The sequence below is a fragment of the Cynocephalus volans genome, chromosome 7 (assembly GCF_027409185.1).
Source record: "Cynocephalus volans isolate mCynVol1 chromosome 7, mCynVol1.pri, whole genome shotgun sequence".
NCBI classification, from domain to species: Eukaryota; Metazoa; Chordata; class Mammalia; order Dermoptera; family Cynocephalidae; genus Cynocephalus; species Cynocephalus volans.
This window is the reverse complement of record NC_084466.1, coordinates 59277641-59300786: the sequence shown is the minus strand read 5'-3', so window position 1 is coordinate 59300786 and position 23146 is coordinate 59277641. Positions and strand designations below refer to the sequence as shown.

Genomic DNA, 23146 nt, shown 5'->3' with positions numbered 1-23146 from the left:
TGTGGCCATGTTATGAAATACCTTGAATGCTGAGTTGAACTGTGTCTGTTTAGTAGACAAGAAGGAACCAAAGAAGAAAATTTATCAGAAAACTGTGCTTTTGGAAGACCAAGCAGGGCCGCACAATGTAAGCAGAAAAATGGAAGTTAACCAGGAGATTTTTCCAGGAATATAGGGAAAAGTAATGAGCCCTTGAATGATAGTAGAAATGGAAATGACAGGGTATAATAAGAGACCTTTGAAACCAACTGGTAATGGGCAGTTAGAGAACGGGGTGAATTGAAGGTGGCCTCACCCCCAGCATCTATATCAAAGCCTGCCATAGTAAGCTCCCACTAAATGTTTGTTAAATTGCAGAATGTCAGAGTTTCCTACTTGGATAAAAAGGAACACAGGTTGATATCATTTATAGAGCAGGAGGAAGAACTGATTGGGGTGGGAAGATGATTAATTTGGATTTAAATATTTGGAGTTTGAAGTATCACAGAGACATTCATTCTTATTCTGTAACTAAACTTCACAAACCTGTAGTCTTAAACATTAAGTTCTGCCCATTCCTGTTTCTTGTCACTTTGTATATATTACTTTTAGAAAATATTTAAACTGTTAAAATAAGAAAGTCATTTACAAGTACTTTTTCCATTGTAATAAAGGTATTTATAAAGTTAAAATATGAATTGTTTTTGTTATGGCACAGGTGGGAACAAGAGCCCAGTCAGAAAGAATTCGGACGTATAATTTCAACCAGGATAGAGTCACTGACCACAGGATAGCATATGAAGTTCGTGATATTAAGGTAATATTATTGAGTATGCTTTATGTACCTTCAACTTTCAAAGAAAGTACAGTCAAATTCTAGACAGTTTTGTCTAAAATATTGCCAAGTAATATAAAATTTTTAAACTAATTTATATTTGTACCCTCAAATTTGCAGACATTTTTTGTTTCTTGGTAAGAAATATGATCTTTATGCCAGTTTGAAACAGTTGTCTTTATCTTTTCAAATTCCATATTCTTTGTTATGCAATCACAATGTATTAACATATATTCAGTCTACATGTATACATGTTTATTAGTTTTCTATTGCTGGGTAACAGATTACCATAAATTTAGCAGCTTAAAACAATACCCATTCATTATCTCATGATTTATATAGGTCAGAAATCTGGGCACGAGTGAGCTCAGTTCTCTGCTCAGGGTTTCACAATTCTGAAATGAAGGTGTGGCCAGCTACATGCTTTTCTGGAGCTCGGCTTCCTCTCCCAAGCTCATGTGGTCAGCAGAATTCCATTGCCTTGAGTTGTAGGATTAAAACCCTCATTCTCGTGCTGACAGTCAGCTGGAAGTTGCTCTCGGCTCCTACATACTGCCAGAAGTTGCTCACTTTGGATCTTTTCTTGCACAAATGGCTTTGGCCTTTTCAAGGACTTACCTGATTAGGTCAAGCCCACCAGGATAATGTCTTTTTGATTAACTCAGAGTCAACTGATTAGTCACCTAATCACTGGAGTGATACTCCATCATATTCACAGGTTCTGTCTGCACTCAAGAGATGGAATTATACATGGTGTGTACACCAGAGGGCATCTTAGAGTTCTGCCTACCACAATGTGTATTCATTAGATTCAGGTGTTAGAGTTAATTCTGTTGGGGAAAAGACTCTGTCAAGACTGAACATTAACCTACCTAAATACCATCTACCGAGGAGCACTGACATTAGTACATTAATGATGAAGCACAGAAGAATTTCCCTTTTGCTGCCACTGAAGAGGAAAGTGAACTGGTTCCCATAAAGAACTATGTGGAAAAGGCAAGAGACAGTTTTGATCCTTTTCCTTGGTGCAGTGTGACAACTAAGGCTTCTTTCACTTAATTTTGTCTCATTTCATACTCAAAATTATAGTCCCAATTTTGCAAGGAAAATATGTTTTTTAAATAAATTTATAAATTTCTGTGTATCTCATGCCACTTTCTCTGTCTCCTCAGCAGTATAAGGTTGTCTTGCATAGATAGGTACATAGTAGATATGTCGAAAACGGGAAAACATTTGCTAACTTCCCTTTCCTCAGGAAACACACAGTATTAACCAAACATCTTTGGCCATATTGCTGTAATTACGCTATATTCTTTCAGCTTTTTTTCTGGTAGTGGTGACAGTTTTCCCTAAGACAGCCACATTCTTTTGACAAGTAATAATATCTTTTAGATGGGCATGCAGTTATATACTAGTATAGTATTTAGTCATGAAAAAGAGGAAGGTAACTGGCTTTTAGATATAAAATATCTCACTCTGGCCTAAATGTTAATTATGTTTCTACTAACTAAACTAGCATGTCAGACTCAGAAATACTAAGAAAAATTATATTGATATTCCCCAATAATCACTAAACACTCTATTGGAAAGAAAGAAAACATTCCATATTAGTGAAAGGAAAAAGTTTGAAAACAGCATGAGAAAAATATACAGTAGTTGTAGACAACATTAAAATATGTGTGCAGGGGGAGGGGATGGATGGGGTAAGGGGCGATATTAAAGGTCATAGTGTTTCAGTTAGACGGAATAAGCTTTAGTGATCTCTTGCACAGAATGGTGACTATAATAAATAATAATGCATTGTATATTTCAAAATTGCTAAAAGAGTAGATTTTAAATGTTTTCACCACAAGAAGGTGATAAATATGTGAGGTGATGGATTTGTTAATTAGCCTGATTTAATCATTCCACATCGTAAACATCATATTGTACCCCATAATTATATACAATTATTATTTGTCAATTAAATATAGAATTTTGAAAACTTTGTGTGAAGGATAGTAAAGAGACTAGTAGGAATGAATAATTTAGGAACTGAATCATATAAGAGGTTGGAAAATTGATAAGAACCTTAACCCCGGGCAACAGCCTACTGGAAAGAATAGAAGAGGTGGATAGGAAAGAAAGTGAACATCTATAGGATGTTATGCTGAGCTCTCCTCTCTTCTTCTAGAACTTGCCCTTCTTTCTACTCCCATCAACATAGTTCCTGTTAAAGCTGCTATAATCTTACACGTTTATGATCCTGACAATAATTTACTTATCTGGAGTGGACATCTAAATAGCCCCAGCCAATGAGTTTCCTCCCAGAATTTTTAAACTGTAGATGCAAAGGGTCTTTCTCTCTCTTGGTGGCTAACGGTGAAATATGTAAAGCTTATAAGAGGTTAGAAGCCACATTTCCAGCCATGGGGAGAAAGCATCTTCAGTGAGACAAGAACAGAACCGATAGACTGAGAAAAAAAAGAATGGGAAATGTATAGAAAGAACACTGATGATGTGAATTCCCACATTTATTTATTCCTGAGGCCCAGTGTCATTCCCAGCGTGGTCACAGCAGCCCTCTACATTCCTGTCTTTGGCTCTGTGAGATTACCCAGTATTCTTACTATGATTTCCCCTATAGGTCACTTTATTTTTTAGTTTTTATTTATGTAGATAATAAGCATAGATTACCATGTAATGCATTGTTTCACATTTTTATTCTGTTTCCCAAAGTCCTTGTGCAGATTTCTTAGCATCAGTCTTATCTCCTGTTCTATACTCAAATTACATTGGAAATTTCTCCTCGCCTTGGGCTTTCAATGTAGTTTGTTGACCTGCCTTTCTTAATACTCATTCTTTTGACTAAAATGTTCTGCTCATCTCTATTTGGGGAAATACTATTCTCTGTAAGATCGAATTCAAATTTTTCTTTCTTCCTGAATCTTTCTTTGATGCCACCTTTCTGTCAAAGTTAATGTCTCCTCCCAAAACTTGCTGTCTTCTTTATTTTTTAATTTGTTGCATTATTTTGTGATATTTTTGTAGCTATTCCACTAGATCATTAGCTTCTGAAAGAACTGCAACTCATTCATCTTTGATCTTTGTAACTTTAGCACTGTGGTTAATCCAGTTGAATTCTAAATGTGTTGTAATTATCAGTACCAGTGATAATCCTTTTTACATCAGTTCCAAAGATTAAATCACCTTGACAATACCATAATAATTTGAACCCCAAGTACACTGATTTTATAAGCAACTTCATATTATGTTCAAAATATCATAAATCTTAATTTTAAAATTACATCATAGTGCTTTTGCTTTCTGTTTAATTTTGGAGTTTAATTGAGGTTTTACTGTATGCTGGTATATATATATATATTGAGGAATACAAAGATATTAAGACATATCCTTTCCCTTACAGTTTAATTCAAGAGATATATGTATACACCCACCAAAAGTTCAACTTTAGGACCATTCAAGAAAGATTCAATATAAGATTAGTTCATACCTAGATCAAAACTTTAAATGTTCTATGTTACAGATGCCAAAATTAAAGTATTTTCGTTAAGCCAAAGTCTGAATTTTGAGCATTTCTAAAATATGAGAATATGCAAATTTACTAATCCCAACAACTTGACTACACAGAATTTCTATTACACAGGAAAAGTACTTGAAGTCACTGTTTTAGTTATTTTTCAGAGAACTGTAGGGAAGACTACAGGGGAAACTAACTGAAACAGTTTTCACCCAGTGGAATTATTTAGAGATAAATATAAGATAAATTTTTTCTCAGCTTTTTATTTTGAAATTTTTCAAGAGTACATAATTTTTAAAGATTAGGTCAATGAACACTATACAGCCTATACCTAGATTCATCAAATTGTTAGCATTTTGCTATATTTGCCTTCTCTCTCTCTTTTTTTTTTTAAAGATGACCGGTAAGGGGATCTTAAACCTTGACTTGATGTTGTCAGTACCATGCTCACCCAGTGAGCTAACCGGCCATCCCTATATGGGATCCGAACCCATGGCCTTGGTGTTATCAGCACCACAATCTCCCTAGTGAGCCACAGGCCGGCCCAATATTTGCCTTCTCTTAATCCCCGACCTCCTCTTTTTCTATATATACACCCATGCTGCTGTTGAACTATTTGAAAACAAGTTGCAGACCTCAAGACACTTCACCCCTAAATATTCCAACAAAAATATTTTTTGATTACACAGGGCTTCTAGATTTTAAAACCACTGTATTTCCAGTTTACGTAAAAAACTATCATAAACCACTTATGGATTAAATCATCTAAATTTAGAAGGTTGGCATGAGAAGAATGAACTGTAATGGTCTAGGGAGGCTTTCTCTGAGCCAGATCCAGAGGATTTGTCAAGGAACAGTATGCATATTAACCTGGCAGCAAAATGCCTGAAGGATTGAGATATTTCAGTCTTTTTTGCCCTTGGGAGAAGTAACATGATATGAGTGAAAAGGGTAGAATTTTCAGGAGAAAAATAAAAAGCTTCTTTTCTTCTTATTCTTTTTTTTTAAGAGTACAAGAAGATAAAGAATTTAGCAAACATATCCTCCCAAAGATGGTTTGATAACCTAGAATAGTGTTGTCATAAAAGCCAAGCAAAGGAATTTTAAAGTCGATTCAGGTTTCTTTATTTTGTTGTCTCCAGAGTTGTTGGAAAGATCCAAATCCCAGAAGATTGGGTTTAAAGGCTAATTTAAACAATTTAAGAAAGAGTAGAATTCCTTTTGCTCTTTTGGTTTTTTACATAAAAAGTCACTACAAGGGCCGGGCCCGTGGCTCACTCGGGAGAGTGTGGTGCTGATAACAGCAAGGCCACAGGTTCAGATCCCTATATAGGAATGGCCAGTTAGCTCACTGGGTGAGCGTGGTGCTGACAACACCAAGTCAAGGGTTAAGATCCCCTTACCGGTCATCTTTTAAAAAAAAAAAAAAGTCACTACAAACTGGGGATCCTCCCAAGTTAGCAATAGTGTTCATTATATTATAGAACATTAGTAATCCTTTGTTGCTATTAAATAACTTTAAACTTTAAAGAAATGAAATAAATATACACTTAACTCTTCACTTTATTTGTTCTTTATTTCTAATAATCAGGTTTCATAACTCTCTCTTTTACCAGGAATTTTTATGTGGCAAGAAGTGCCTGGATCAACTAATTCAGAGACTGCTTCAATCAGCAGACGAAGAAGCCATTGTTGAACTTTTGGATGAAAACTTTAAATCAGCAAAATAAATGCTTATTTATTATTTATTATTATATAAATGAAATGGACCTATATCGAGAAGCAGACTGAGGCATGGAAATCTTTATGAACATTCATAAAGTATAGCTATAAGTACACAGTACTTACATATATATGCGTATATTTGGCACCTGGCCAGTAATACTTGACCTTGGTGGTACCACACCACGCTCTAACAAGTGAGCTAATCAGCCAGCCCTTACCAATATTTTTTTTAATGAAGCAACATCACATTTCTTGACCTAAGGGTTTATTTTAGGTTTCCTGTAAAGTACAATCCAGTTCTACAAATAGAAAACAATCATGCATCATTGAAAAGAAATAGAGTATTGAGAACTGATTGTGTGATTTAGGACAAGTCACTTGTTCTCTTTATACTCCTTTTTTAACAACCATTTATGAAATAATTTAAACATTTTTCATCTATTTCAGGAAAATGTAATAAATTTAGTGATATTTGATTTATATACTTATTTGTAAACCCCTTATTTAAAGACAAAGTACTGTTAATCATGTCAAAGTTAGGACTTTGACTGCAACTTTTAAATAAAAAATAAAAATTAAGAATATGGGTTACTCAGTGACAGCATCTCCAGGATACAGATTGTAAAGCTCTTTACTGAATAAATTCTGTACTGTATGAACGACAAGCCAATATTTAAAGTAGATTCTCTGTTTGACTTCTATTTCTTATTGTTCTTTGGCTTAACTTAATGTGAATCAACACATGTGGTATAATATGAGTAATTCACTGCGATCAGTTTTGTGCAGTGATACATAAAACCCAGTCATTACTTTAAAGATCTTCCAGTTGAGAGAAGGAGCTAAACATGCAAATCACCAACTAATACAAAGTGGTATGGTATATTTAGTAATTGTTCTGAAGAAGTTTCTTGACTAAAAAAGAGAGGGATTATTATTTTAGACATTCTCAGAATGGAATTTATGTGCAAGGAAGCCTATCCTAGAGTTTTAAGACCAGTGGAATTATTTGAAGGTAAAGATGAGAGAGAAATGTTTTCCCAAATATTTATTTTGAAAATATTCAAGCATACAGAAAAGTTTTAAAGATAGTTTTTAAGAAATAGTTCAATAAACACTGTATACTCTAGATTAAACTACTGTTAACATTTTGCCACATTTGGTTTGGGGTATTTTTCTCTCTGTAAACACATACGCGCGCGTGGTGGTTGTTCGACCATTTAATAGTTGCAGACCTCATGACACTACTCCAAAATATTTCTACATGCATCTCCTAAGAACAAGGACACTCTCCTACAAAATCAGAACTCCATTACCACACCTAATAAAATTAACAATTATATAATATGATGAAATAGCTATTACAGATTAAAATTTCTTTAGTTATCCCCAATGTCTTTTTTAGCAGTTTTTCTTTGTTGCTTTTGTCCAATCCAGATCCAACCAAGATTCATATATTGCATTTGGATGTATTTCTTTAGTTTCTAGATTAATCCCTCTTCCTTTTTTCCCACATGACATTGACTTTTTGAAGAGTCCAGCCAAATTGTTTCACAGAATTGGCCTATATTCTGGATTTGTCTGGCTGTTTCCTCATGCTGTTGGTAACTTTCATCCATCCATACATCCAGTTAACTCGATGTACTATGAAATAAAAAGTACAAAGATTTATTAAATTCAGGTTAAACACATTTGGCAATGATGTTGTGAAATTCATATTGTATCATATCAGGAAGTTCCACTATTAGTGATGCTAAGTTTTGTTTGTGGCTGGCTGGTAAGGAGATCTGAACTCTTGACCAGGATGCTAAGTTTTGAGAACTGCAGAACTCTTGGCACATGATAACTCAGTCCAAACCCCTGAGCTAAGGGACAACCAAACTCTAGCATTGACTTTTAACAGTATAAGACTGTATCCCTAAAATAACCCTATCCTCCCTTAAAATGCCTGCCTAAAAAAGCTCAAAGTTGGGCCGGCCCGTGGCTCACTCGGTAGAGTGCGGTGCTGATAACACCAAGGCCCCGGGTTCGGATCCCATGTACGGATGGCCGGTTCGCTCACTGGCTGAGTGTGGTGCTGACAACACCAAGTCAAGGGTTAAGATCCCCTTACCGGTCATCTTTTAAAAAAAAAAAAAAAAAAAAGCTCAAAGTTACCAGGAAAATTTACTATTTGTTCCAAGGATTTACTAAAAGGGGCTTACAATTGTTAATATGTATCTCTTGCAACTCAGAAGCATCTCTCTCAAGGATCTGAGAGTCATTCCTTTGAAATGTAATCATCAGGAAGGACAGAGCCTCTACCTCCCAGTTTCTGTGGGAGGATAGAGTCCTGTCCTAGATAAGCTGGCCTAAGCACATTTGCACAGACCAATCCTTTGTGCTATTTAACCTCTGACTCTACTGAGCCCCCATGCCCCCCTTTCCCTTATTCTGCCTTGAAAACACTCAAAGCACCTCTGTACAAATCAGAATGGAGCTCAGCTCTTTCCCCTACTGTCAATAGTTACTGAATAAAATCTGTTTTCATTGCTTTGATGTCCAGCTGTGTTTATCTTAACAGTTTAGTCACTAACATAATGGTAATGGTACATATTCTCCTTAATAATCAGTATGTAATCTGTGGGCTAATACTTCGGCATGTATAACATTGTTCCTCATTGTGCTAGGCAGCTTCTGAGATGACCCCAGTAGTCCCCACTGCTGGCATTCATGAGCTTGTGTAATCTACACACCTTGAATGTGGACTGGACCTATTGACTGTTTTCTAACAGGTAGAATATGGCAGAAGTGGTGGGATTGTCACTTCCAATATTAGGCTATAAAAAGACATGCTTCTGGTTCGGTCTCTCTGTTTCTGTCTCTATCTCTCACCACTTGTGGTGGTAGAAACACGAAGGATGTTGTGAGCAACCCTGTGGAGTGGCCCACATAGTGTGGCAAATCTGAAGTCCTGAGTCCAACAGCCCAAGTGAACTTGGAAGCAGATCATTCAGCCCTAGTCATGTTTTGCAATGACTGCGGCCCTGACTGGTAGTTTATAATTTTCTTAAGCCAGATGCACCCCACTGACCTGCAGCAGGGTACCTTGACCCTCAGAAACTGGCAGTTAATTAATGTTTGTTGTTTTCAGCTGCTAAATGTTGGAATAATTTGTTACACCACAATATGTAACTAATACACCCAATGACCTTTTATCTCGTGGATTTAAGATCAGATTAATGATCCTTGCTTTGCCTAATTCAGCTGTTACGCTGAGAATTACAAAGTACTTTCATTTGTTCATTCTTTCTATATTTATTAGCTGACATTCTTTTTTAAAAAAAGCTTTCCTTTGTTTTTCCTCTCACTTTCTCTGAGTTGAGAGATAATTTAGTCCTATTTGAGTCAATATATCATGTCCTGAAGGGTAGGCATTATCCCCCAAAATAATTGATTTTCTCTGTATAATCTCATTTAGTTTGAATGTTGAATAGGGACATAGTGTAAAAGTTAAAAACAAACGTTTCGTTTTCAGGCATTTTACATAACAGAAATATTTACCCAAGGAAATATAAATATTAAACTGTGTGAAACTGGGCAAAATGAAGACAGCCTAATTTGCTATACTGTCAAACATAAGACTATGTGTCATCTTTCAAAATTCTTTTTTTCTTCAGAAAAAACAAAACAAAACAAAAAAACACTAAATATATAAACCCCAAACAGGATTTCTGCAAAAAGAAAAAAAAAGAGAGAAAAAAAAAATGTAAAAGGGAAGGCAGGAGAAAGGGGTATTGACTTGTTAACATTTATTCACTTGATCAGTTTAATATTCCATGCCAAGGAATGGAAGGGTCTGTAGTGGGTTAGAAATCTTGATTGTCCTTTGATCTTAGAATAGGATTTTTAGGTAATCCATGTATGGAGCTAACAGGCTCTTGAGTAGGGGACAACAGTTCACAGAAAAGTTTGGCAAAAGCCATGTAATCAATTCTAATCACTGTTTAGGGATGGGATTGTACACTTTGACTATTTTAAGTTGCTGGTTTGATTCTGGCTTGAAGGACTATTGACTATTTAACCTACTGATGGTTCTTAAGGTATGTTAAGGAAACTGCTGGAATACTGTTTAAATATGCTAAGGAAATCGCTGTAGGGAAGTAGGTGGAAAAGAAAATGTTTACTAGGGGCAAGCTGTTTGTTGGTGGATCGACTTAGCTTTTTACAAATTGCATTCTGGAATGTCACATTGTTAATTTACTGCTGTTCCTGGTTTTATACTGTTTGCTTTTATGTCCTTCTTTGATGATTGAATCAACTGATTTTTCTTGTGAAACTTCCTTATCCTGTCAATAAAAATGGTGGATTTTGAATCATGGCTGCTCCCCTGATGGACGGCCGCCCCTCCAAGCCTTATTCATGTTACCTTGAGTGAATTCTTTCTTTCTCTTTTTTTCATCTTGGTTACACAGAGGGAAGTGTGACAAGGGTCTAAAAGGGAAAGAGGACAAAAGGGAAAGAGTTTCTTCAGCCTAAGTGAGGGACCACCTCAATGTGTCCAGTTACCCTGCCACTGCCACTGCCACTGCCACACTGTGGTATTCACTACCCTTTGCTTTACTCTTTCCTCTTCCTCCACGCTCTGGTTTTTACTTAAAGCACACAATTTATTTGGAGGGAAAAGGAGTCAAAACAATTGTGGAGCTATGAATCTACAAAAATCTCAGACTCTGTTTTTCTCAAGCCTCTCTATACATACAAATCACTGGAGGATCTTGCTATAATGCAGGTTTTGATTCAGTAGGTCTGCGGCCTGTGAGTCTACATTTTTTTTTAACCTCTTCTTTATTCAAAATATTTTAACATTTACTTGTACATATTTGTGGGGTACTGCCTTGGGTCGAATGTCCCCCCCAAAACTTAACCCCCATTGTGACAGTGTTCAGAGGGTAGGAAATCCTATTATGATAATTGAAAGGTGGGGCCTTGAAGAGGCGATTAGATTGTAGGGACATGCTATAGTGAATGGATTAATAATGGTGATGGGGCATGGTTTTGAAGGTTTTAAAAGGAGAGCACAAGGAGTCTGTGTCTGCTCTGCCATTTTCACAATATGCCACGTGAGACATCTCCATTGCTGTAAAGCTAGCACCAAGGCCTTCACCAATGTGTTCCCTGGAATTTGGACATCCCAGCCTCTGAAACTGTAAGCAAAAAATTTTGTTTTCTTACAAATTACCTAGTTCCAGGTATTTTGTTATAAGCAACAGATACGGACTCATACAGATACAGTATGTTGTTTCCATAAATGTGTATACTGCACAACGATTCTCTTAGGGAAGATAGCAGAGTTTTGTACCCATTAGTCCACCACTTTTCCTCCTCCCCGACCCCACACCCCACCCCTACCCCCTGGCCTCTGGTAACCATTATTCTACTCTCTATTTCTATGAGAACCACATTGGGGTTTTTTTGGATTCTACATATGAGTCATATCATGTGTATCTGTCTTTTTGTGCCTGACTTACTTCGCTTAACATGATGGTTTCCAATTCCATCCATGTTGCTATAAATGATAAGATGTATGCATTTTGTTAGATTGGAGTAGTATTCTTTTTTTTTTTTTTTTTTTTTTTGTCTTTTTCGTGACTGGCACTCAGCCAGTGAGTGCACCGGCCATTCCTATATTGGATCCAAACCCGCGGTGGGAGCGTCGCCGCGCTCCCAGCACTGCACTCTCCCAAGTGCGCCACGGGCTTGGCCCTGGAGTAGTATTCTATTGTGTATATATACCACAGATTTTTTTATCCATTGATGGATATTTAGGTTGAATCCATCTCTTGGTTACTGTGAATAGTGCTGTGATGAACATTGGAGTGCAGGTGTCTTTTTATGTATTGATTTTATTTCCTTTGGGTATATGACCAGCAGTGGGATAGCTAGGTCATAAGGTAGATCTATTTTTAGTTCTCTGAAGAACTTCCATACTATTTTCCACAATGGCTGTACCAATTTACATTCCCACCATCAATGTAGGAGTGTTCCCTTTTCTTTGCATCCTTGCCAGCCTTGTTATTTTTTGTCTTCTTTATAATAGCCATTCTAACTGGAATGAGATATCTATCTCATGGTTTTAATTTGCATTTCCCTGATGATTAGTGATGTTGAGCGTTTTTTCATGTGCCTGTTGGCCATTTACGTGTCTTCTTTTGAGAAATGTCTGGTCAGGTCCTTTATCCATTTTTTAAATTGCATTATTTGTTTTTTTCCTGTTGAGTTGTGTAAGTTCCTTACATAGTCAAGATACTAGTTCCTCATCTGATGTGTAGTTTGCTAACATTTTCTCCCATTCTGCAGGTTGTCTCTTCACTTTGTTGAAATGTCCTTGCTGTACAGAAGCTTGGTAGTTTGATGTAGTCCCATATATGTATTTGTGCTTTAGTTGCCTGTGCCTTTGTAGTCTCACTCAAAAAAGTGCTGACCACTCCCATTTCGTGTGGCATTTCCCCTATGTTTTCTTCTAGTAGCTTCATAGTTCCAGGTCTTAAGTTTAGATCTTTGATCCATTTTGAGTTGATTTTGGTGTATGGTGAGAGATAGGGGTCAAGTTTCAATCTTCTGCATGTGGATATCCAGTTTTCCCAGCACTATTTGTTGAAGAGGCTCTCCTTTCCCCACTGTATATTTTTGGCACCTTTGTTGAAAATCAGTTGACTGCAAATGTGTGGGTTTATTTTGAGGCTCTCTATTCTATTCCATTGGTCAATTTGTCTGTTTTTATGCCAGTACCATACTGTTTTGGTTACTATAGCTATTTTGAAGTCAGCAAGTGTGATGCCTCCAACTTTGTTTTTTTGTTGTTGTTTCGTTCAAGATTGCTTTAGCTATGTGGGGTTATTTGTGGTTCCAAACAAATTTAAAATTGTTTTTTCCATTTCTGTGAAGAATATCATTGGTATTTTGATAGGAATCACGTTGAACTATTTTGATGTAGATTGCTCTGGTATTTTGATGTAGATTGCTTTGGGTAATATGGACATTTTGATGATGTTAATTCTTCTAGCCATGAATATCTTTCCACTTATTTGTGTCTTCTTCAATTTTTTTCACCAATGTCTTATAGTTTTCATTGAAGAGGTCTTTCACCTCCTTGGTTAAATTTACTCCTCTGTATTTTTTTTTTTTTTAGTAGGTATTGTGAATGGGATTACTTTCTTGAATTCTTTTTTTATTTTTTGTTTATTTTATTTTGCTTTTCACTTTCTTGAATTCTTGATTCTGCATTTCTAACAGGCTTCCAGGTAATGGTGGATACTTGGGATCCACAAACAATACCTGGAGTAGCAAGGATCTAGGATATCTATTATTCAGTTATTGAGTTACATTCAGTTGTTACACACTTTATTTTCAAACAAGAAGATTCAATTAAACTCATAATCCTGAAATCATTTGGATGGATCTATTAATCTCCCAAAGTACAAAGATAAATTCGACATCTTTTAACTGTTGATAGAAAAATGTTAGGAAATGAACATAGAAGCCAAATTTATTATCAGAGTTCCTGTTAAAAATCTGGAAAACCAAAGTTTATTGCCTCATATGCATAATACCTTTAGAATATCAAGTGACAAACTTTATTTCAAAACTATAATTTAAGGCCAGCCCGTGGCTCACTCGGTAGAGTGCGGTGCTGATAACACCAAGGCCATGGGTTGAGATCCTATATATAGGGATGGCCGGTTTGCTCACTGGCTGAGCGTGGTGCTGACAACACCAAGCCAAGGGTTGAGATCCCCTTACCGGTCATCTTTTAAAAAAAGAAACAAAAAAACCCCTATAATTTATATGTATGTGTATATATATATATTTTGTTTGTTTGTTTGTTTGTTTGTTTTAAGATGACTGGTGAAGGGATCTTAACTCTTGACTTGGTGTTGTCGGCACCATGCTCACCCAGTGAGCTAACCGGCCATCCCTATATGGGACCCGAACCCGTGGCCTTGGTGTTATCAGCACCATACTCTCTCGAGTGAGCCACGGGCCGGCCCTAGATATATATTTGTAATTGAATTTGAAATTGAGCCAAGAAACCTAGGATCAATAAACTACTACTGACAGTCAAAAAATTAAAAGAAACTATTTTTAATAATAATAATAAAAGTATCTGATTTTCATGTTGTGGGGGGCAATAGCAATTAAGAGCACACATATTGGGGTCGGGGGAAGTGAAACTTCTGGGATGCTGGTAATGTTCTAGACCTGAGTGGTTGTTACACAGGTGTATTTCATTTTGTGATAATTCACTGTATTTACAATTTTGATTTGTTCCCTTTATACATGCTATATACTTCAATACAAAATTTTTAAATAATAAAATTACAATTTTTTTAAGAAAGTACATGGTAGGTTTGAAACAAATTAACTGCCACTAAATAATGTGGAACAGCAGTCTTGCCCTACTAGGCACTGTCCAGCTGATGGAGAGTAGACCCATAAAAACTCTCATGGCAACAGACTTCATGAATATGACCCCAAAAGCACGGGCAACTAAAGGAAAAATAAACAAATGGGATTATATCAAACTAAAAAGCTTCTGCACAGCAAAAGAAACAATTAACAGAGTTAAAAGACAACCAACAGAGTGGGAGAAAATATTTGCAAAATATACATCTGACAAAGGATTAATATCCAGAATATATAAGGAACTCAAACAACTTTACAAGAAGAAAACAAGCAACCCAATTAAAAAATGGGCAAAAGAGCTAAGTAGGCATTTCTCTAAGGAAGATATACAAATGGCCAACAGACATATGAAAAAATGCTCAACATCACTCGGCATCCGGGAAATGCAAATCAAAACCACATTGAGATACCATCTAACCCCAGTTAGGATGGCTAAAATCCAAAAGACTCTGAACAATAAATGCTGGCGAGGTTGCGGAGAAAAAGGAACTCTCATACATTGTTGGTGGGACTGCAAAATGGTGCAGCCTCTATGGAAAATGGTATGGAGGTTCCTCAAACAATTGCAGATAGATCTACCATACGACCCAGCTATCCCACTGTTGGGAATATACCCAGAGGAATAGAAATCATCAAGTCGAAGGTATACCTGTTCCCCAATGTTCATCACAGCACTCTTTACAATAGCCAAGAGTTGGAACCAGCCCAAATGTCCATCATCAGATGAGAGGATACGGAAAATGTGGTACATCTACACAATGGAATACTACTCAGCTATAAAAACGAATGAAATACTGCCATTTGCAACAACATGGATGGACCTTGAGAGAATTATATTAAGTGAAACAAGTCAGGCACAGAAAGAGAAATACCACATGTTCTCACTTATTGGTGGGAGCTAAAAATTAATATATAAATTCACACACACACACACACAAAACCGGTGGGGGGGGAGAAGATATAACAACCACAATTACTTGAAGTTGATACGACAAGCAAACAGAAAGGACATTGTTGGGGGGCAGGGGGGGAGGGAGAAGGGAGGGAGGTTTTGGTGATGGGGAGCAATAATCAGCCATAATGTATATTGACAAAATAAAATTTATAAATAAATAAATAAATAAATAAATAAATAAACTCTCACAGCAGCCAATGACTAAAGGCAGTGTGGAGTCATTTTGAATATAGAAATAAAGGAGTGAACAGTTTGTAGAGTCTACTTAAAAATCAGAGTGAAAACAATACTGATGTGCCCAGAATGTACAGCTGGCAGTGCCTGATGTTGCACCTGATGCTGAATTGGTTGGAGTAGAGAATAGGGGCTGTAGTCTGAGGAGGTGGGAGAAGGAGGTGGTGGTGAACCACTTATAAATGACACCAAAGCCTAAATTCTGAGAAGGCAAGTGTGTATAGTCCTCTTTCATGGGCCTCTTTATGAAGAAAAGAGTATAAAGGTTGTCATAAAGGACAAACCAGTGAAATACTTTAACATTATGGAATAAAAACTGGGATGAATAGATTCTAGAAAGTAGAGTACTCGGAGACCAACCTGCAGAAACAAAATTTCAAGAAGCCAATCAGGAGCAAAATTCAGAGAGGAACACAAGAGAGGCTGCCCCAGGAAAGAAGACATCTGGTCTGTAAGAAAAAATATTGAAGTCACCCAGAAATGGAAAAGGCGGCAGTAAAAATAAGACACTTTAGCCTCCTCAGAAGGGCCCAGAGTAGATGCCGTTTTTGAAAACATTAAGGAACAGAGTTAAGTTAAAGATTCCTAAAGAACTAAACCCACGGCTTGTTAATGACTGAGACTTAATTACCAGGCAAAATAGCTCTTTTATCTTCCTGCCAAGAAGAAGGTGGATTTCATTGTAGAGGATTACACAAATTACAAGAAAATTTAAGGAAACACAATCAGTATGCTATTAATAAAGCTGTAGCAGGAATAAAGAGTACTTGAATGTAATGTTGGCTATTCAGCTACAAATTTGAAAGACTGTTAGATGCGGAAATCCTCTCAGATCACCCAGAAGCACCCAAGTTCCAGATAATGAACAGATCTGAAGAGTACAGTTTGCCGAATTGGGCAATTGCATTAACCACCACTCCAACTGAGTGGAAAATATTTGCATCATCCCTGAAAGTTTCCTCAGGTTCCTTTTCAGTCAGTGTAGCAATCTGCCAACCCCCCACCCCTCATCCAAGAATGGTAACTTCTGTTATGATTTTTACTCACCAAAGCTCATTTTCACTGTTCTGGAACTTCACATAAATGGTCACATAGTAGAAGGGTACTTCAACAAGTTTGTGGAAAAATAGAATTAAAAGATAATACAAATCCATGAACTGTTTGAAGACCCCTCTTGTGTGTCTGGCTTCTCTTGCTTAACATAAAATTATTTATTTATTTATTTATTTATTTATTTATTTTTGGCGGCTGGCCAGTACAGGGATCCAAACCCTTGACCTTGGTGTTATAACACCACACATTAAATTTTTAAGCATCATCTACATTATTGCACGTATCAGAGGTTGTTTCTTTTTTATTTCTGAGTACTATTATGGTGTATGAGTATATTATACTTTTTTTCATTTTCCACTTGATGTACAACTTGTATTGTTTCCAGTTTTTAGCTACTATGAATAAAGCTTTTTATTTTATTTTATTTATTGAATCAAAACCGATTATACATATTTTGGGGGTTGAACATTGAGATGTGTTGATTAAATCAATATTACTAACATACATATTATTACAAATTGTAATTATTCTTTATGCCCCTTGTCCAATCTCTCCCCTTCCCTCATTCTCTCCCCCTCCCCCCTCTAATTGCCCTAGACTTCTTCTCTCCTTTCCAAAGAATAATGGTTACTCTGTTGATTTGTTGCTTAGATGATCTGTCCAGTGCTGAGAGATGTGTTCAGGTCCCCCAGTATTATCATAGAGCAGATGCTTCTTCTGTCACTTGGGAATGGGTTTTGTGGAAAGAGACAGCCTCTTCTTTTCTTTGTCTCTTCTGGTGACTCTTCTTGTGTGGATGTACTGCAGTGGCTGGTGGACCATCTGTGTAGTGGTTGTGGCGTCTAGACACTTTTGCTGCAGCCATGGTTATTGTGGTGGCTGTGGTGGGCCACCCATGTGGGGGTGCTGTTTTTGGCATGCTCCTTGGCATTGGCGGTATGCCTGGTTGTGGGGTGTGTTTGGTCCCCTTCTCCATGCCTCTATTCCCTGGGCAGGCCCCAAGGTGCTGGTGCCATGTGCCTGGTTGTGGGAGGGGTGGCCGGTCCCCTTCTCCATGCCTCAGGTCACCGGGCAAGACCCAAGGAGCTGGTGTGGTGTGCCTGGTTGTGGGAGAGGGATCTGGTCCCCTTCTCCATGCCCCAGATCCCTGGGCAGGCCCCGAGGTGCTCACGTTTTGTGCCTGGTGTGGGAGGAGGGTCTGGTCCCCAGCTCCATACCTCAGGTCACTGGGTGGGACCTGAGGCACTGGCTTGGTGTGCCTGGTGGTGGGAGAGAGGTCCAGTCCCCTTCTGTATGCCTCTGGACTGGGTGGGCCTCAAGGTGCTGGTGGTGTGCCTGGGCCAGAACTAAGTTTTTGTTTTTTGCTTCTAACATGGGGGAACTTCCTGTGGGAACCAGTACTTTTAGCTGTGTGGTTGTTTAAGTTGCTGCCTTGCTACTGTTTCCCTAGGGAAGGCTTTTTGTGCAGATCAGGGTCTAATGGTCGATCTTATAGGTACTTCCAGCTCTCCAGAGACCCAGTGGATCTGTGTTCTGTATAAACTCTGATCTGGGCCTGAGTTTTTTCATCAAACTGCACCCCATGCAATTCTGCATTCCTGACCAGTCTCCTCTGAGTGGTCCTGTGCTGATTGGGGGCAGGTCAGCTGTCCTTGCTGTGTCCCAGTGTTCCCCTGGTGGGCACATCTCACCCACCGCCCATGCTGCAAACACTTCCCATTGGACGGGCCCTGCACTTGTCCCTTGTGATGACTCACTGGCCTCTGAATGGCTCCCTTTTTTTCAGTTGTTCTGGCTCCTCCCTGCATGGGTCCACGGGAACCCTATTAGCGCTCTTGCTGTCCTGGGGGCCACCAAGGCCCTCTTCTCCCCTGCAGCCTCCAAGTAACTCCATCTGAAGGGCACAGCTGCGGCTTCTGCCAGCTCCTGCTTCATGCGCTCATCAGCTTGAGCCTTAAAGCAGCTGCAGCCCGAAATGCTCACAGCAGCTTTTTCTTTCTCTCATCATGGTTTCGCCTGCCTTCATGAACTCCGTAGGTTTTTCCTCCTCTTCCCCTGAGCTCCAGCGGCCCCAGCTTGGCTGATGTTACATTTTTATAGTTGTAAATTTGGTTGATTTGTGGGAGAGAGTGGTGCTGTGGTCTGTCTATTCCACCATCTTGACCAGAACCCCTGAGTAAAGCTATTATGAAAACTCCTATGCAAGTCTTTTCATGGATTTATGTTTTCATTTCCCTTGGGCAAATGCTTATGAGTGAAATTACTGGGAGTTTAACATTAAAAGAAATTATCAAAAATTTTTCTGATGTAAATATACCAATTTATATTTCTATTATTAATATATGAGAGTTCTAGTAGTTCCATATCTTCACCAATATTTAGAATTGTTGATCTTTTTAAGTTTAGCCATTCTAGTGGGCGTGTGGTGTTTTCTTTTTTCTTTTTTTTAAAGATGACCAGTAAGGGGATCTTAACCCTCGACTTGGTGTTGTCAGCACCATGCTCACCCAGTGAGCTAACCGGCCATCCCTGTATGGGAACCGAACCCGTGGCCTTGGTGTTATCAGCACCACACTCTCCCGAGTGAGCCACGGGCCAGCCCCGTGTGGTGTTTTCTCACTGCGAATTTAATTAGCATTCACCCAATGCTGAATGACATTGAGCATCTGTAGTGGATTGAATTATGTCCCCCAAAACTCACTGAGGCTTGAATTGTGTCCTCCCAGTTTTATGTATTAGAAACTCAGCCCCCCCGTGACTGTTAAAAGGGGGGGCAATCTTATTATGGTAATTAAATGTGGGGCCTTGAAAGGTGATTAGATCGTAGGACCATGCCATAGTGAATGGGTTAATAACGGTGGTCAGGGGCGTGATTCCAAGCGCTTAAAAGAAGAGGAGAGTCTGTCTTTCTTTCTCTCTGCTCTCTCTGCTTCCACCACCTTGCAACATGAGACCCCTGGGTCACTATCAACCACCAGATAGACTTTGGACTTCTCAGCCTCAGAAACCGTCAGCAATAAATTTCATTTTCTTATAAATTACCCAGATCTGTGTACTTTGTTATAAGCAATAGAAATGGACTTTTTCTTCTGTTATAACCACAGAAATACAGCATCTTTTCATATGTTTTTTTGGCCATTGGGTATATGTATTACCAATATTTTTTCCCAGTTAATGGCTTACCTTTCATTTTGTTTTCACTGCCTTTTGATGGGCAGAAGCTTGTAATTTTGTGAAGTCCCCCCTCTTTTTTTAATGATCAGTGTTTTTTGTGCCCTATGAAATCTTTGCCAACCCCAAAGTACAGAGATAGTCTTCTTTGTTTTCTTTTAGAAGATTTATAGTTTTCGCTTTTCCATTTAGTTCAAAGAATCATTTCAGAATTAATTTTTGTTTACGGTATAAAATAGGAGCCAAGATTAATTTTTGTCTTACATTTTGATCCAGTTGTTCCAACACTATTTGTTGAAAAGAATTTCCTTTCTCCATTGAATTGCATTGGTATCAATGCTGTGTTTCTAAAATTTAAAATTCAGATTCTCACTTTCACTAGACACATTTCAAGTACTCAAGAGCTACATGTGGTTTCTGGCTACAATATCAGTCAGCACAGATAAGGTTTTCAACATCCCAGAAAGTTCTATGAGACAGCATTGCTCTAGATCTTAGTGAACAGTGGTGACTAAGAAATATTCTGGATTTTGTGGAAGGCAATCTAAACCAAATAACACAGTAAGGGCAGATAGAAGGAAGTTAAAAATCAATCACTGAACTTATGTCAGGTACCTAGAATAGACAAATTCCTAGAGACAGAAAGTATAATGGTGATTGCCAGAAGTTGGGGGGATGGGAAATTATTGTTTAATGGATACAGTTTTTCAGTTCTGCAAGATAAAAAGAGTTCTGGAGATGGATGGTGGTGATGGTTGCAAAACAGTGTAAATATAGTTAATGCTAAAGAAACGCAGACTTAAACTTTTTTTTTTTCTTTTTTTTAAAAGATGACCGGTAAGGGGATCTTAACCCTTGACTTGGTGTTGTCAGCACCACGCTCTCCCGAGTGAGCCATGGGCCATCCCTATACAGGGATCCGAACCCGTGGCCTTGGTGTTATCAGCACCGCACTCTCCTGAGTGAGCCACGGGCTGGCCCTAAACTTTTTTTAATGGTAAGTTTTATGTTATATATATTTTACCAATATTTTTAAAAGTTTTAAAAAATTGCTTTCCCAGCTGATGTTCAATGCAGGTGAGAAAACAATGGGTGTTACTGCTGATGACTGACTTAATTCTTGCTGGTGTATTGAGGATACCCAACAACATCTCTTTTTATGTATAGAGGAGATATTGGAACCCAGAGCCCAATTTAGTTTAATGTATCTACCCTGGAGTATTTCTGGTAGACCCTCTTCAGCTGATAAGAAAAGAGATAAAAACAATTTGAGAGTTATTCTCCTGCTATTTGTTATTCACCTATGCATGTAACATCAAAGATTTCCTTCATTGGGTTATGGTAACTCATGGCAAACTAGCAACAAGAGCAGTCATTGGTTTTTATTTATTGATTTCCTAGTTTTTTTTTTAATTGACATGTAATAATTGTACATATTTATGAGATACAGTGTGATGTTTCAATACATGTACAGTCATCCCTTGGATCCTGAGGGATTGGTTCAGGACCCCCATGAACACCAAAATCCTCACATGCTTAAGTCCCTTATATAAATGGTGTAGTACTTGCACATAAGCTATGCACATCCTCTTGCATACTTTAAATCATCTCTACATTACTTATACTACCTACTACAATGTAAATATTATGTAAATAGTTATACTGTATTTTTATTTGTATTATTTTTTTATTGTTGTATTGTTTTTTATTATTTTCTCTTTTTTCCCCCGAATATCTTCTATCTTCTGTTGGTTGAATCTGAAGGTGCAGAACCCATGGATACCAAGGGCCCACTGTATACATTGTGTAATGATCAAATCAGGGTATTTGGCACATCCATCACCTCATACATTATCATTTCATGAGAACATTCAAAATCTTCTAGCTATTTTGAAATATACAATATTGTTAACCATAGTCACACTACCATGCAGTAGAACACCATATCTTATTCTTATCCAACTATGACTTTTCACCTGTTTACCAGTCTCTGCACAGTCTTTACTGCTGTCCTCTCTCCCCTTCTCTGCCTGTGGGAACCATTATTCTACTCTCTACTTCTATGAGGTCAACTTTTTTAGATTCCACATTTTCTTTATCCATTCATCAGTTGATGGACACTTAGGTTGATTCCATACCATGGCTATTGTGAATAGTGCTGCGAGTGGTTGGTTTTCAAGTAAAAGTTCTCTTAAAAAATCAATCTCTAATTCATTGATTTTGACAATTTAACTAATAGACAATGTTGATTGATGCATATATAAAAGGCATGTTTAAAGCTTAGACTGTACTGTATTAATTCAAGGGATGTCAGGGCATGTATGAATGCCAAACGCTGAGAATCGTGCTTTTCTTCAAGGTCTGTTTGTTAAAATGTTTTGATTTATAATTCTCCCTAAAACACCTTAATAAAAGCATTTGCAGAATCTTAAATTAATTTGTGGAACAGCAGTGAAAACAGCTATATTGGACGACTTGAAAACACTTATAATAAGAGCTTAATGAAAATACTCTTGCTCCCTAGACGTGAAATGTAAATTTCCTGAGAGCACCAAACCATCTATTTTAATATGCCCTGTTTGCATATTTAAGGTCATCCATAAATGCTGTTTTCTAGGACCTCAACTTAGTCGTCTGAAGCATCCCAATGGACCGACGGACCTTGTTTAGTATTGAAAATATTGTTAATACTCTTCAGAACCTTTCAAGAGAAAAATTCAAACTGGAAGTTATTTCTTTTGAGAAATTTGCAGGTTTAAAAAAAAAAAAGAGTCATGGTTTCAAATTAGTGGGTACTTCATTTGCCGTAAATTCTAAAAGAAAAGCTAACAATTTTGGACTCTTTCTATCCTAGGCAGGGTGTAGCACGTTATTTTTCTAATAAAAAAAAGTTATCAAAGTGTCCTACGTAATTTATATCAGTCTTCACACAATCCTATGAAATATTATCCTCATTTTATAATGATGGAAAATTTCTCAGAGGGAAGCCACACAATTAATGAATAATGAAACGGAGCTTCTAGTCTGTACTTAACCATCAAACGCAGGACAATTAACGCTTTCTGTCAGAGAAAGCATAGACACAAAACCTCGCGATATGACACAAACTACCACTCCCAGTGTGCAACGCGGCTTCCGGCCGTCAGTTTCTACCCGGAGGTCCGAAAAGCCCCAGCGCGTCTCGAGGCGCGAAAGGCACCCTGGGAGCGGTAGTTCTCCGGGACGCCTACCG

The 23146-nt window shown here is 37.8% G+C and overlaps 1 protein-coding gene across 6 annotated transcripts in view; it reads left to right on the top strand.

Moving 5' to 3' along the window:
- MTRF1 (mitochondrial translation release factor 1) overlaps nt 1–10440 on the top strand; it is a 63341-nt gene extending 52901 nt beyond the window's left edge. For all 6 annotated transcript variants that reach the window (XM_063102605.1, XM_063102600.1, XM_063102603.1 and 3 more), the window contains exons 9-10: nt 698–796; nt 5951–10440. In XM_063102605.1, the coding sequence (XP_062958675.1) occupies nt 698–796; nt 5951–6064 (213 nt within the window). In that variant the 3' untranslated portion in view covers nt 6065–10440. The remainder of the gene's footprint in view (nt 1–697; nt 797–5950) is intronic.
- Nucleotides 10441–23146: the final 12706 nt, after the last annotated feature.